This window comes from Xiphophorus maculatus, chromosome 11, assembly GCF_002775205.1.
Source record: "Xiphophorus maculatus strain JP 163 A chromosome 11, X_maculatus-5.0-male, whole genome shotgun sequence".
NCBI classification, from domain to species: domain Eukaryota; kingdom Metazoa; phylum Chordata; class Actinopteri; order Cyprinodontiformes; family Poeciliidae; genus Xiphophorus; species Xiphophorus maculatus.
Genome location: NC_036453.1, coordinates 1044495 through 1058234, shown reverse-complemented (window position 1 = coordinate 1058234; position 13740 = coordinate 1044495). Strand labels below are relative to the sequence as shown.

The 13740-nt window shown below is 36.9% G+C and overlaps 1 protein-coding gene across 1 annotated transcript; it reads left to right on the top strand.

The window, feature by feature from the left end:
• The first annotated feature begins 526 nt into the window (after window positions 1-526).
• Window positions 527-3834, top strand: LOC102228469 (Golgi-associated plant pathogenesis-related protein 1-like). The gene is made up of 6 exons (XM_005807384.2): window positions 527-586; window positions 736-762; window positions 1658-1867; window positions 2104-2181; window positions 2634-2790; window positions 3387-3834. Exons 2-5 carry the CDS (start codon window positions 756-758, stop codon window positions 2786-2788), a joined length of 450 nt encoding a protein of 149 aa, XP_005807441.1. The 5' UTR covers window positions 527-586; window positions 736-755; the 3' UTR covers window positions 2789-2790; window positions 3387-3834.
• Window positions 3835-13740: the final 9906 nt, after the last annotated feature.

The following is a 13740-nucleotide window of genomic DNA, read 5'->3' as shown; positions in this document are numbered from 1 at the left end:
ATAAATTTTATAAATAAAATTTATAAATAAAGTTTCTTTATATATATATATATATATATATATATATATATATATATATATATATATATATATATATATATATATATATATATATATATATATATATATATATATATATATACTGTATATACAGTATATATATACTAAGATGACTTTCATCAATTTGGCTTTGGTCCTTACAGCTCTTGTACTGCATCATTAATATCTCATTCCTCACATAAGCAGCAGCTCAAACTAGCAAACACAGCAACCAGAAGTAGTACAGTACAGTGGAAGAATGTTTGAACTAATGTTTGACTACTTATCTAACTAAGCTAGCTAACATTACTGCCTATATTTTATTGTGCATGTGTATTATGTGTGCGTACGTGTCTGAGTGTGTCTGACAACCAGGATGAGAAACGTTTGATTACCTCCCAGGGAACCAGATATGTAAATGTAGAGGAAGAGCGGCGTGCTGCTCTCCTCCCACTTGCAGCCTGTGTGCATAAATAGCAGCTTCGACACAGAGAGATGAGCTTCATCCTCACTGGATAACAACCAGACCTCTGGCATCCTGAAGCAGGTGAGTTCTGGAGAAGAGTCCACTTAGAGGGGATATACATGTGTTTTGTAAGACTCTAGGAAGTTTCTCATATAAATTAGCTTAATGAATTTCTAAGCTTAATTTAATTGTTGTTAATTTTTTTAAAACTTGGTTTCATTCCTTTTCAGACTTTTTTGGCAGAAAAACAATGGCAGGTAAGTGCAATCTTTTTCCAAGAATTTTCCCAGACATACTTTATTGTCCTCTAAGAGAAATTCTTGACAGCAGAAGTCTGTATTGTGTCTGTATCTTTCAGTGAATGAAAGATACAGACACAATAAGGTAAACATGTAAAGGTTTAGTACAGATCATAGGAATGTAGTTTGGGCTGATTTCAATGATTTAAAGCTACTACCCTGAAAAACAAGAAAAAGAAACAGATATTTAAATTAATGCATAAGATAAAAACCTAAAATGCAATAAAAGCTTTTTCTGCCATTCTCCAAATGACAGTGGGTTTATCAAGAGAGATGGCGGTTGGAAGAAAATATAGTTTAAATTGTCACTTTTGCAGTGAAAGGCTCTGTAGCATTTTCCTAATAATTTATAGGCACCAAACAGAATACAGGACGGGTCCATCAAGGTGTTTTTGGCCTGTTTAATTACCGTAGACAGACAGCAAAGGAAGAGGTTGAGATTTCGACCTGATAATTTTCATCAAGGTTTTTCTTGTTAGCAAGTCTTCACTGTAAAAAAATAAAAGAAAATCTCTAATTTACAGTAAGATACCAGCAGCTGTGGTTGCCAGAATTTTATATGGATTTTAGTGTATAAATAAGGTAAATTTCTGGCATCCACAGCTGCTGTTTTTTTTTTTTGTTTGTTTGTTTGTTTTGTTTGAGACTTTTTGTTTTACAGTGTAGATTTGGGCTGCATGGAATATGAAGTCTTTGGGGTCATTTAGAGCAGAAATCATCAACATGATCTCCCCAACCCAAAGTATTGCACATAATGATGACAAGATGTTATGTGCAATGCAATGGTTTTATCATTGAAACTTGTTTTCTCTGGGTTCTCTCTGGCTCATAAGTTTTTTTCTTTTTTTTTCAGATGAAACCTTTAAGAAACAGTTCCTGGATGCACATAATAACTACAGGGCTGCGCACGGTGCTCAGAACCTGACCTACAATGGTGATCTGAACTCTGCAGCGCAGAAATGGGCTGACCATCTTCTGCAATCTAAGACCATGGAACACAGTAACATTGAGGATGGCGAAAACATCTACTACTCATACAATTCACAGAAAGTTACACTACAAGGTGCCTTCTCCTTTTTTATTACATCTTTATTCACTGGCTTTTAAATAATGCATTTCAGCGTAATGCATTATGATCACAGTTATAAAAAAACAATGTAGAAAACAAAAAGGTCACTGTTATCTGCTTAATGCGTGGTCACTAAAAGACGAAGTTACTGTTTCCATAGACCATGTAACAGCCTTTAGCGTTCCAATCTGTTTTCTGCATTCTCACCTGTTTATTCTCTAATGTTTCAGGAAAGTCAGCTGTAGATTCTTGGTACAGTGAAATCAAGGATTATGACTTCACCCGGCCTGGATTCCAACCAAAAACTGGTAAAGCACAACACACCCAACAACTTCTAAATGAAACACAGATCTATTAAAAACATATGCATGTGAAAAATTTACACAATGACACCTTCATCATCCCAAATCGACCTTTCTCCTCCAGATCAGATTGAAACTGTCATTGTTGTTTGCAACTATTATTATTTGCCCCCATTGTCTCAGAGCTAAACATAAAGTGGAACACTTTATTTAGTTTAGCATTTCTGATTTTCCCTTTGAAAAATTGCTTAGTGAAAATGAAATCATACTGTAGAGGAGGTATGTTCATACTGGCAATCCTGAAAAGATGCTGCAGATGGTCGTTGTCATTGATGGTCATTAGAGCCATCAATAATGGCTGAAGAGGCAGCAGACGACCATCTTCTTCAACATGGTGGAATGCTCGACAGAGAGTTTAACACCGCAGTCTGATTGGACTTCTGTCTGTCTTCCTGCAGGACATTTTACCCAGGTGGTGTGGAAAGACACCAAGGAGCTTGGTGTTGGCGTGGCCACCGATGGTCACACTGTCTTTGTGGTTGGGCAATACCGCCCAGGTGGGAACATAACAAACGCAGGTTACTTTGAAAAAAACGTTCAACAAAAACACTAAAGGTAACCATTATAACACATTTCAATTCCTTCTAGTAAAACTTCTTTACTCTCTAAACAGAACAGAACTACTGTCCTATAGATTGTGCTTTCAAGCTCTATTACTTTGTCTCACATACTATCCACACAATCACACTATGCAGACATATACAGAAATAAATAATAAAATTTAGCAACACAATGTGGTCACACTTGCCACAAGTAGCAAGCAGTCCCATTAGTAAGAATAGACATTTGTATAGATAACAAGAAGAAGGAAATTATTCCACCATGCAGGCTCACAGACACACAAAGGACAATCAGCACATATCAAACATCCACAGCAACATGATTCTGCTCAGGAGCTAAAAAGGATGGGCAGCAACCTTAGCTTGGCAGCTGTATTGCAACTCACTTCCATCTTCAGAAAGATTTTTTCCAACCAACTGGAGACTGTCCGGTCCAGACATTTCTGCCAGCTAGAGAAGCTTTTATCAGCTCTGTATTTTAATAGTCTGGGGCTTCATGCAAACCTCAAGACATTTTTATCTATCTGCATATTTAATATGTTTACTTGTTTCCTGATTCACTCTTTAACAGTATTTCCTGTCTGGTTGCAGGTTAAAAGCTGTGCAGGTGGCTGCCAGCAGAGGGCAGAATGCTGCAGGTTACACCTCCAGTGAGAGAAACTCAGCTCAGGGAAAAAGAAACTGTATAACGTCTGGTGATGGGAAGGGGAGAGTCTTTTTTTTCTTTCTTTCTTTTTAATTATGACATATAGAATAGTGTAATTAGTGATCTGAGCAAAATGAACAAAGCTTCAAATAAATGTTTTCCTGGAAATGTCCAGTGCAATTTCACTTGTAAAGCATGACCATGCATGCTACCATGCATATAAGCAGGTATATTGTGTATATTCTTCTGAAACAAATAAGGTTGTTGAGTTTTGTATGTAGAAGAGCAAACACATGGTGAGCCTGTGGAGCCATTTTTTTCTGAATTCTATCAAAGAGGCTGTCATCTTGTAATCTGTTGATGACAATGACAAATAAATCTTATCTTATCTTATACCGATTTGATTATTTTGGAAACCTACAGACCTTCAGTGAGCAGAACCAGATCCATAAATGCAATGTAGTTTTAGATTTTTTTGCAGGTTTAGTTTTGAGCATACTTCATTGTAGAGCTGACCTATTGTCACAGTTTGACATGAGTCAAATGTAATATTAGAACAAGCTATGAAACATTCACAGCGATATCAAGACAGAAGTCATAACAAAGTGACCATTATTTCACAGTTTAGAACCTGAAATGTAAGCACAGCTTCACCTGCAGGACTTAGAAGAACTGTCAATACTAAAGGAAGTGCTGCAGACAATTCACCTCCTGGCTCTAAGAACATAAAGGTTTGCTATAAAATAAAGTAAATAGTGCTACCAAACTACTGTCCTACAGATTGAAAATCTGTCCCTATTGCAGCCCAGTGTGGAGCACATTACCTCCAGTCCTTAAGCCTGGAGGACCAAGTCACTTCCTGTTCAGTTTCACATTGCTTTGACTCAAAAGCAAGAAGAAATAAAACAAATTTAACCCAGTGTTACTAGTACAAATTCCTGCTGCAATATACATGAACATTACCAAAAACATCTTAAAACATGAAACCAAAAGAAAAGAAAAACAAAGAAAGAAGAAAACAAATTCTCAATGCAGTCACAAAACGGTATTCTACAGTATGCGTGAATATTGATGCACCTCAAAATACTCCTAACAAGAATCATTCAGATCTCTGAAATTGTTGAGCAAATTCCACAACAAATCCAAATACCTTAAAAAGAATTGCAAAAAATAATAAATGGAAAATATTCAGTGAAATCAAACAAGAAATTCTTATGAAGCTGAAGATTGCTTTCAACATCTAAACAAAAAACCTCAACAGCAATAAAAACTAAAAGTAAGAATTAAACATACAGAATAAAAGTGTAAATGCTCTATTGGTGAAGCACTTCATACAGTCCAGAGAACGCTAGTAAAATTCAGACTATATTCAGTTATATATTCAGTTCACCTACTTAGACACACATTCACACACTGATGGTGGTGAGCTACTGGACTGTAGCCACAGCTGCCCTGGAGCAGCCTGAGGCATGCATGCACCGGGTCCTCTGACCGCCACCAGCAGCCAGGTAAGGCGGGTGAAGTGCCGTGCCCAAAGACCGAGATGAACCAGTCTGAGGGATTTGAACCAGCAATCTACCGGCGGCAGGATGAACTCCTACCTCCAGGGTCTCCATAAAACATTGATTTCAGTTCAAAAAGGAAAAGGGGAAACCCACTGCTTATTAAAGCCTTTCTCCAGTTGTCTTAGTCATTTTGCATGTGGATTCATATATTTTCCACATTATAAATATGTGTATATAATTTGTCCTCAAGGTCACAGTTAGCCATCAAAATACACTTCCTTCATCCGTTTCCACCAGATACTTTGTTACTTTGTACATGTGCTTTTATAATAGTCTTGTTTTTATTTTTTTATTTTTTTTACCTGATTTGTGTTCACACAGCACTTGAAATCACCATCCATGGTTCTATTCCTCAGTTTCACTCTGACTGCTATGCACATTTTGTTTTCTAAAATCTTTCTAACCTCCTAACACATTATTCCCTTTTTTCTGATAATACTCTTTAAATATTTTCTAGTAATTATTTCCTGCTCTGTACATTATTTGAGCAGTTTTGAGTTTGACAAGTTCCATACATTTCATCTTGTTCATCTTCAATATAAGGAGTTTCTGTGCTCCAGTTGCAACCTTTTGTGAATTATCATTTTTGCTTTTTTATTTTAATGTGCATAGTTGCTGTAAATTACAGCAACTATGCACATATGTTTCACAAAACATGTGCATTTCCATGTGTTTCCCAAAATCTCCACAAAATAATATAAGCATGATGTGACAGTTGAACAAAATAATATCTTTACTAATTCCTGGTTTATCATATACCTTGTTTTGCCAGCACTGCAATACTCTTTGTTATTTTTGCTTTTGCATGTCTAAGGCTTCCAGGATGTTTTATGATCCAACATAACACTCTGAATTTTGCTTTCATATACTCATATAGTATATATTTTAACATTACTATCATTATTTGTATTTGCTCCATTATTTTTCACTTTCCAAACCACATTATCTTTGATTTACATACAAATATGTATATCCAGCCATCAATTTTCTGACACCCTTGTTCCTAGTGGGGCCAGGAGGGGAGCTGGTGCCTATCTCCAGCTAACGTTCCGGGCGAGAGGCGGGGTACATTCTGGACAGGTCAACAGGGCAACACAGAGACAGACAGGACAAACAACCATGCACACACACACTCACACCAATTAACCTGACAGTCATGTTTTTGGACTGTGGGAGGAAGCAGGAGTACCTGAAGAGAACCCACGCATGCACAGGGAATCGAACCTAGGACCTTCTTGCAAGGCAACAATGCTACCAACTGCGCCACTGTGCAGCCCAATGTTGTCAAACATATTTACTGATTTCTGAAGGCATTGTCTCTTATAGATTCTTTAAATAGTCCCCTGACCAAAAAGTATTGCGTCATTACAAAAATATTACATAATGCGAGAAATCTTGAGAATTGTTTGCCATGAATTTGCAGTTCTCTGTTTGGGTCAGCTAATGGAATGTTAACGTACAGAGGTGCTGGAGACAGTATTTGCGCTGAGTAATGTTTTTTTAAATAGCAGAGTGTCCAATAAGAGGAAGGATAAAACGTTTCTCTTTACCAAAGTGGGAAAACAGCGCCACCCAGTGACTCATTTCTGTGGTACATTGTGTGAAAGTCTGACATTAATTCTGTTATTTTTCATTTTATTTTTATTTTTTTCTTGGTTTGAATTTTAAAGAGAAACACTGCATACTAATGTCATGTTAATCGACTTTGTGAAGTTTTATTTACTGTTGTAATGTTTTGTATCATTGCCTGGTTCTGCAGTCAGTCTTTGGTCAGAAAACAGACTTTGTACAGAGCAATTTCCTTTTGGATTTTGATACCTTCTGAAATTACATTGATGGTTGATCATGTAAATTTAAAAAAAATTCTTAAAAGATGTCTATTAGAGAATGATTTACTAATGACCTGATGGAATGTTTAAATTTATATTTATAGTCTGTTATTTTTGCACTTATTTTTCAGTATATTTTAAGTTCTGATATGGTTAAAAAGGTTTGTGTGGTGAGACTTTTTTTTTGCCTTTATGTAATGTTTGTAAGTGATTGAAGCAGTAGATTTGAATGCTGTGTTTAATTTCACTTTGTTTGTGTCCTAAGAAATACCTTTTTGTTTTTCTCAGGAATGTTAGTAAAGGACTTTTATAATAGAGTCGATGTAGATAATAAAATTACTATTTACTCCTGAACCAGTAGTGACATAAAGCAATATATATATACTGCTATAAGTACACTTATAGCTATACGTATAGCAGTATGCAGACCGCTCACATTCTGGACACAAACTGTTTAGACTTATACTTTCAAAACAGAGTGTCCAGATCAATACCATGAGTTTTTGCACTGATTTAACCTTGTCATCTTGTTTTGTAAACACATTGTATATTCACATATTTACAAAAAAGTTTTTTATTTATGTTTAAAATGTCCATCCATCCATCCATCCATCCATTTTCTGTTCACCCTTGTCCCTAATGGGGTCGGGAGGGTTGCTGGTGTCTATCTCCAGCTACGTTCCGGGCGAGAGGCGGGGTCACCCTGGACAGGTCGCCAGTCTGTCGCAGGGCAACACAGAGACATACAGGACAAACAACCATGCATACACACACACTCACACCTAGAGAAACCAATTGACCTGACAGTCATGTTTTTGGACTGTGGGAGGAAGCTGGAGTACCCAGAGAGAACCCACGCATGCAAAGGGAGAACATGCAAACTCCATGCAGAAAGACCCCGGCCGGGAATCAAACCCAGGAACTTCTTGCTGCAAGGTAACAGTGCTACCAACTGCGCCACTGTGCAGCCCTGTTTAAAATGTCTGTTGTTTAAATCAAACTGGAGCCAAATGTCTTGTTTGTGTGCAAAAAAGATGGTGAATAAAGCTGATTATACATTTGTATTTTTGGCATCTCTGGTACAAAACAGAGCCAATGTTACCGGCTGTGACAAGCGGTGATTTGATGAAGGGTCAAAATCCAGAGTCGAATGTTCCAAATGTAGATCAAAACTAAAACAAATTGAAATAGGATGCAAAATAATTATTTGTTTTGTTTTATAATCCTATGCAATTTAGTTACTTTTACATATTTTTGTGAAATCTACATGTTCTGTCTTCATGTACTATTGCTTAACTGTAATGATAAATATAGTAGTTAGTTATTTTAATACATAATTATAAAATGGTAGTAGGATAGGATACTGGAGCTTAGCCACTATCTACTCACTGAGGAAAGTTGATTGTTTTATGCATTAGTTGTGCTCTTTGCCTCCACGACAACATGAAAGAACATCCTGAGTCAACAGGTTGTGGTGGATGTGATCCCAGTATGCTGTGGCTTTTACTTTGTTCCAGCACCTGCACAAGATATTGAAGGTTCTTATAATGTCCAGCAGGATTGTTAAGATCAGTGGATCCTTCCAGTATAAAGAACTATTTTATTATACTCCTTGTTACATTCTATGCTTTGTGTTCTTTGTCACTTTTCTATCCTGGTGTCTTTGATTTACTTCATGGCACTGAATGGCTACATTCTTTTCGTGTAAAGTGTGTTAGATCTCAATGCTGCTTTTCATACAATCAGTCCTTATTCCTTTAACTAGACTGTAGAGAACACAACTACTCCCCTTAGCTTTTTCTTCACTCAATTTTCTTTGAAGTTCTGTATATGTTGTTGGAAAATTATGTGAAAGACTGACACAAAATAGTGGATATTTGTGATGTCGAAGGAAATATAAACATAGCTTTTATTCTCTTTACAAATATAGATCTCAAAAGTGGCATGCGTTTGTATTCAAACACCCTGAGTCAATATTCTGCAGAGGAAAACCTGACTGTCGATAAAGATGCGAGTCTTCCAGGATATATCTCTTCTGCACATTGAAATTTTGTCCATTCGGACTTTGAGAGAATCTGTTAAGAGCAATTTTCAAGACGCTCAAGTGAAATAAAGTCTGAGGTTTAACGCAACCATTCATGGAAGATCAGATTCTGTAGTGTAGTGGTTATCATGTCCACCTAACATGAAACAGGTCTCTGGTTCGAAACTAGACAGAAACATTTCTTATCAATGTTATGTTTGTCACAGTGTTGTAGGTCAAGCAGACGGTTTCACATGTGTGATCTGGCACATGCAAAGTGACTTCTATGGTGTAATGGTTAGCACTCTTGTCTTTAAATACAGGGACCTTAGTAGGACCTTCTGGTGTTGCACCTCATCTTTCGCATACTGTACTTGTTCTCAGGTGTAGTTTGTGGTCTCTAATTTGAACTCAGACAGAAGGATAGATAGTTTGTTCATCTACAAGTTTCTGTGCTCTGTGAGAGAATCACATGCCATATTGCATATCATGTAGTGTTAATATTTGGCATTGTCTACAGCCCATCACTAAAATTGGCTTTTGATCATTTTTTTTTAGAGTTTCCTAGGAACTACCCAAAGAAGATCAGTTTCTGTATTACCTTTAACATGCAAAATGTCTCTGGTTTGTAACCAGACAGAATGTTTTTTCCCCCAAGTTATGTTTACCACAGGGTGTTGTAGGTCACACAGAGGGGTTCACATGTGTGACCTGATACATGCCAAGACACTTCTATGGTGTAATAGTTAGCACTCCGCAGCCAGTAACCTGAATTAAAGTCCCAGGAGGATGTCCTGCTATTGATACCTAAACATTTGCACAAAGCAACACTTTCAGTTCAGTAGCTGTTCTCACTCTTCATTAATTAACTCTATCTTAAATCAGGTAGAAATAGAGGTTTGACATTTTGTCCACCTACTTACTCTCTACTAAATATTTGACATAGTCTATGGCCCGTCATTAAAATGAACCTTTTATAGTTTTTCTGCCTTCTACCTAGAAGATCAAAAGATCAGTTTTTGTATTGTAGCGGTCATCATGTTTAATTATTCTGTCTTGACTGTTTCTAAATCAAAATATTATCATAAACTCTGGGCTCTCAGAGGGAAGTTATGCTTCTTTAAAGATTACACTTTGCTTTCCTCCAGATGATCTGTTGTGTTTCTCGTGGGGTTTTATGAAGCTCCCAGGGTGTGACCAGCAGTTAGACAAAACACATTGTCCTAACGTGTGTTTACTGGGGTCTCATGTGTTTCTTGAGTGAGTTCTGGTCTGAAAGCATTAGTCAGACCGGTTTTTTCCGGATGCGGTGACTCAGTGGTTCTCATTACTGACATTAAACCAGCTGTTCCCTGTGTGCTCGACCAACTTCATACCCACAGTACCTACTGGATATAACAGGATCTTACTTTGGTTAATTTGTTCGGTATCCCAAGTTTCATTAAAGTTTTTGTTCATTACTATTATTGGAAAATTACCAGTATAATGGTGTTTAATGTAATTCATGCAATTGAAACGTAATTATTTACAAATTTAACGATGGCACTTGACGTAATTTAATGTTTTGATTGTTAATTCTATGTTGCATGACTTTGTGTTTTTGTGCTTTTTATGATGTAAAGCACTTTGAAATGTTTTGCTGCTGAAATGTGCTATACAAATCAAATTTGATTAATTGATTGATAATGATGTTTAATGTCATTTGAAACAGTTTATAGAACAACATGGGTAGCCTGCAGACTAGGACATGACTAGCAGTAAAACGATACATTCAGCTCAGGATAACATACTATCCATTCTATAGATTCACAAGTTGAGACAGGATGATGAATTTCTGTTCAGTGTAGAATAATCTAGACCAGGTTTGACCAATCAAAGTATTTTGGATCTGAAACAAGGGATGGTGAAATTGTAAATAGACAAAATTGTAGTTTTTAGTCACACTGACCCCTGAAAGCATTTTAGACCTCAGTCACAATTCACCCAATTGCACTCACTCAAGGGGGCACATATTCAGACACAGATCAGTAGGCATACAGTAGGCATTCTACATAGAGATTCCATATTGTCCTAGTGCAAGTGTGGGTTTTCTCCAGATAATGGGACATGAGGTTGTCTGAAAATCTGTCCAGCGTCCACCCTGCCTCTTGCCAAATGAGCATCGGAGAAAGGCACAAGCTCCCATTGAGGGCGTGGCCCTGCATGGAGAAGCAGGTTATATACAATCGATGAATGGATGAACTGAATCTTTCAAATAATTTTACCAGGAACTACATTCACATTAAATTAAATTAGTCTGTTTTCTTCTATCTGTACCATGTTGGAAATATTTGAACCATGTTTTATGGTGATACGTATTAGACTTGACTTTTATATCAAATTCTTATAATAGCTTAGAACAAGCTAAAAAGAATTCCAATTTGTCCAACAGACTTCACAAAAGTACTAAGAAAAAGATTCTTGCAGCTTCATACACTTGTCTATTTATTTTAGGTTTCTCTCCTTTTTGACAATTGTGGGGTTTTGTTTCAAAGTAGCCATACTACATCTTCAGAAAATTCATGAATCATCTTGTAAAAGCATTATGACCTCAATGTTTGTCCAACCCTCTTTTGTAATATTTATTTTATGTTGTTAGAGAGGGAGTGCTGAATGCTGCAGTGCCCTGAAAGATGCTGAATCATGAGAAGTATAGCTTGCAGTAGATCAATGCAGTTTCACACTGCAGACAGACTACACTGGACATGCTCTATTGTCACAATATAGCACTGTACTTAGTATCAGAAAGGACAATTAGATGACTGTATTGGAAGCAGATATTTTGCCTCTCAAAGAGAATTTTCCTCTGATTAATTTCCTGCTGACCTGATTCAAAGTGCCATGGTGAGCCTCCACCACACACCAACACATCCTCCCCAAAGACAGAGATCAATGAATAATTGATTAGGTTCTGCTCAAATGATATAGACTGCAAGCAAGCAGAAGGAACAGAGATCATTAAGAAAGTCCACCATTTCCAGAGACTCCCACTAACATAACATAAGTAAAGATTTCATAGGAAAGTGCAGTGAGATTATCTGGTAATTGTAACATTTGTAACATGAAACTTGATATTTCCAGTTAATTTTACAAGCCACCTCTTCTAATTGCAAGTGTTTAATTTGAATGCTGAGTTCAAACTATAGTGTCAGTCAACCAAAAGTTTGGAATCCAGATGGTTTGTGTTGGGTTTCTACCCATACTGACAAGTGGCTGTCCCTCTCAAATGTCTTAGTATGGACAGATTTCAGCACACATCCATAAATGGAGAAAGCTAGAGGGAAACTAGTTGCTCATTTGTTTAAGTTTTGCCTCATCTTCTCTGCAACACCTATTACACAGAATTAACAGAGAGGGCCTCTGTAGATGACCTTACAATGCAAACTGTGTAAATCATGAGCATGAACACCTTTGCTGATAGAACATTGAATCACATTTAATAAGATTTAACATGCACACATAAGAAATAATCAACATAAAAATTATGGTCTGAATTTTTACTGTGTTATTGGATGTGCAGGTCCATGGAAAACCCACACTAGGTTCAGCCATACTCAACAAAATTTAAAAAGTAGGAAAATGTAGGGAGAAACACGAAATGTTCAAAATCACGCACGGGAAATGCCTGACTGATGTGGTAACAATCATCCAGAGGCATGTCTGTATTCACAAATGTATGAGGAACTATACCATTCAAAATACGTTGAACCACCTGTGACCCATGTATGTCCACTAAAACAGCAAAACTGTGTCCCTTTACATCAAGTCAGCAGAATCTTGAACAATGTGCTTAAGTACAATCATGACCAGAAATGAGCTCAGCCCTTACATGTGTGGAATACTTTAAGAGCAGTATGGGACAGAAAACCAAAGTGGTTTCTTAATTAAACTGACCAGAGCAACAAATGAATTCAAAATTATTCACACATCTTCCAGCTTCAAGTTTATATATGTTCCCCTTTTGATCTAACTCAGGGTTGTATCAATGTATTGAAGAGGTCAAACCAGACCTGGAGCTCATCATCATCATAGGTAAATGTTTAATACTGTAAAAACATACAAAAAGATGCTCACTAATTATATTTTGTCCATATAACACCTTAAATAATTTTTGATATACCACAAACATTTCTTTTTAAAATTTGGTTATAAAATAAAGATTTCATAATATTGTTTTGGATTTTTGCAGGTGAATCACATGAATAATAATTTAAAAAAAGATCCTTTTATTTTGAATCTTTTCAAAGATAGACGTTAGTCCTAATGTGATTTTTTTTCGTTTGAAACACCTTAACATCCGCCCACACTAACCTCCAGATCCCAGTTAAATATCCGCTAAAACAGATACTTTGTTACAGTCTGGATTAAGGCGGAAGCTGTGCCACTCCCTCTGCTCAATTCTGTTACAGCAGCTTCCGCTATGACGTTTCTGAACTGGACCTTTGTGCTTTTTGAGCCACGTGGTGTGGGAAAATGAAGTATCATCTGACTTTTTCTTGAGCTAAACGATAGTTTACCAGGCTACTCTATCTTCGGTTGCAATATAGACACTTAACTTCAGCTAATGGGTACCCTGACATGCAAAGGCGCGGTTCTGAAGAACCGGGTAAAATCTGTTCGCCGAGGTGCATTTCCGTTCTGCAGTCATTGGATAAAAGGGGCGGGAATGGAGGGTGAGGCCTAACGTCTCCAAAATGAATTTGATTGACAGCTTATCGGTCCAATCGCACATAAGCAGGTTAAATCTCATTGGTAGAAATCTACATCTGTATAAAACGCATACATAAGATAGCCAATGGAAACGTGAGGTGGGAGGCTCTATTGTTCTATAAAGGAGAGAAGC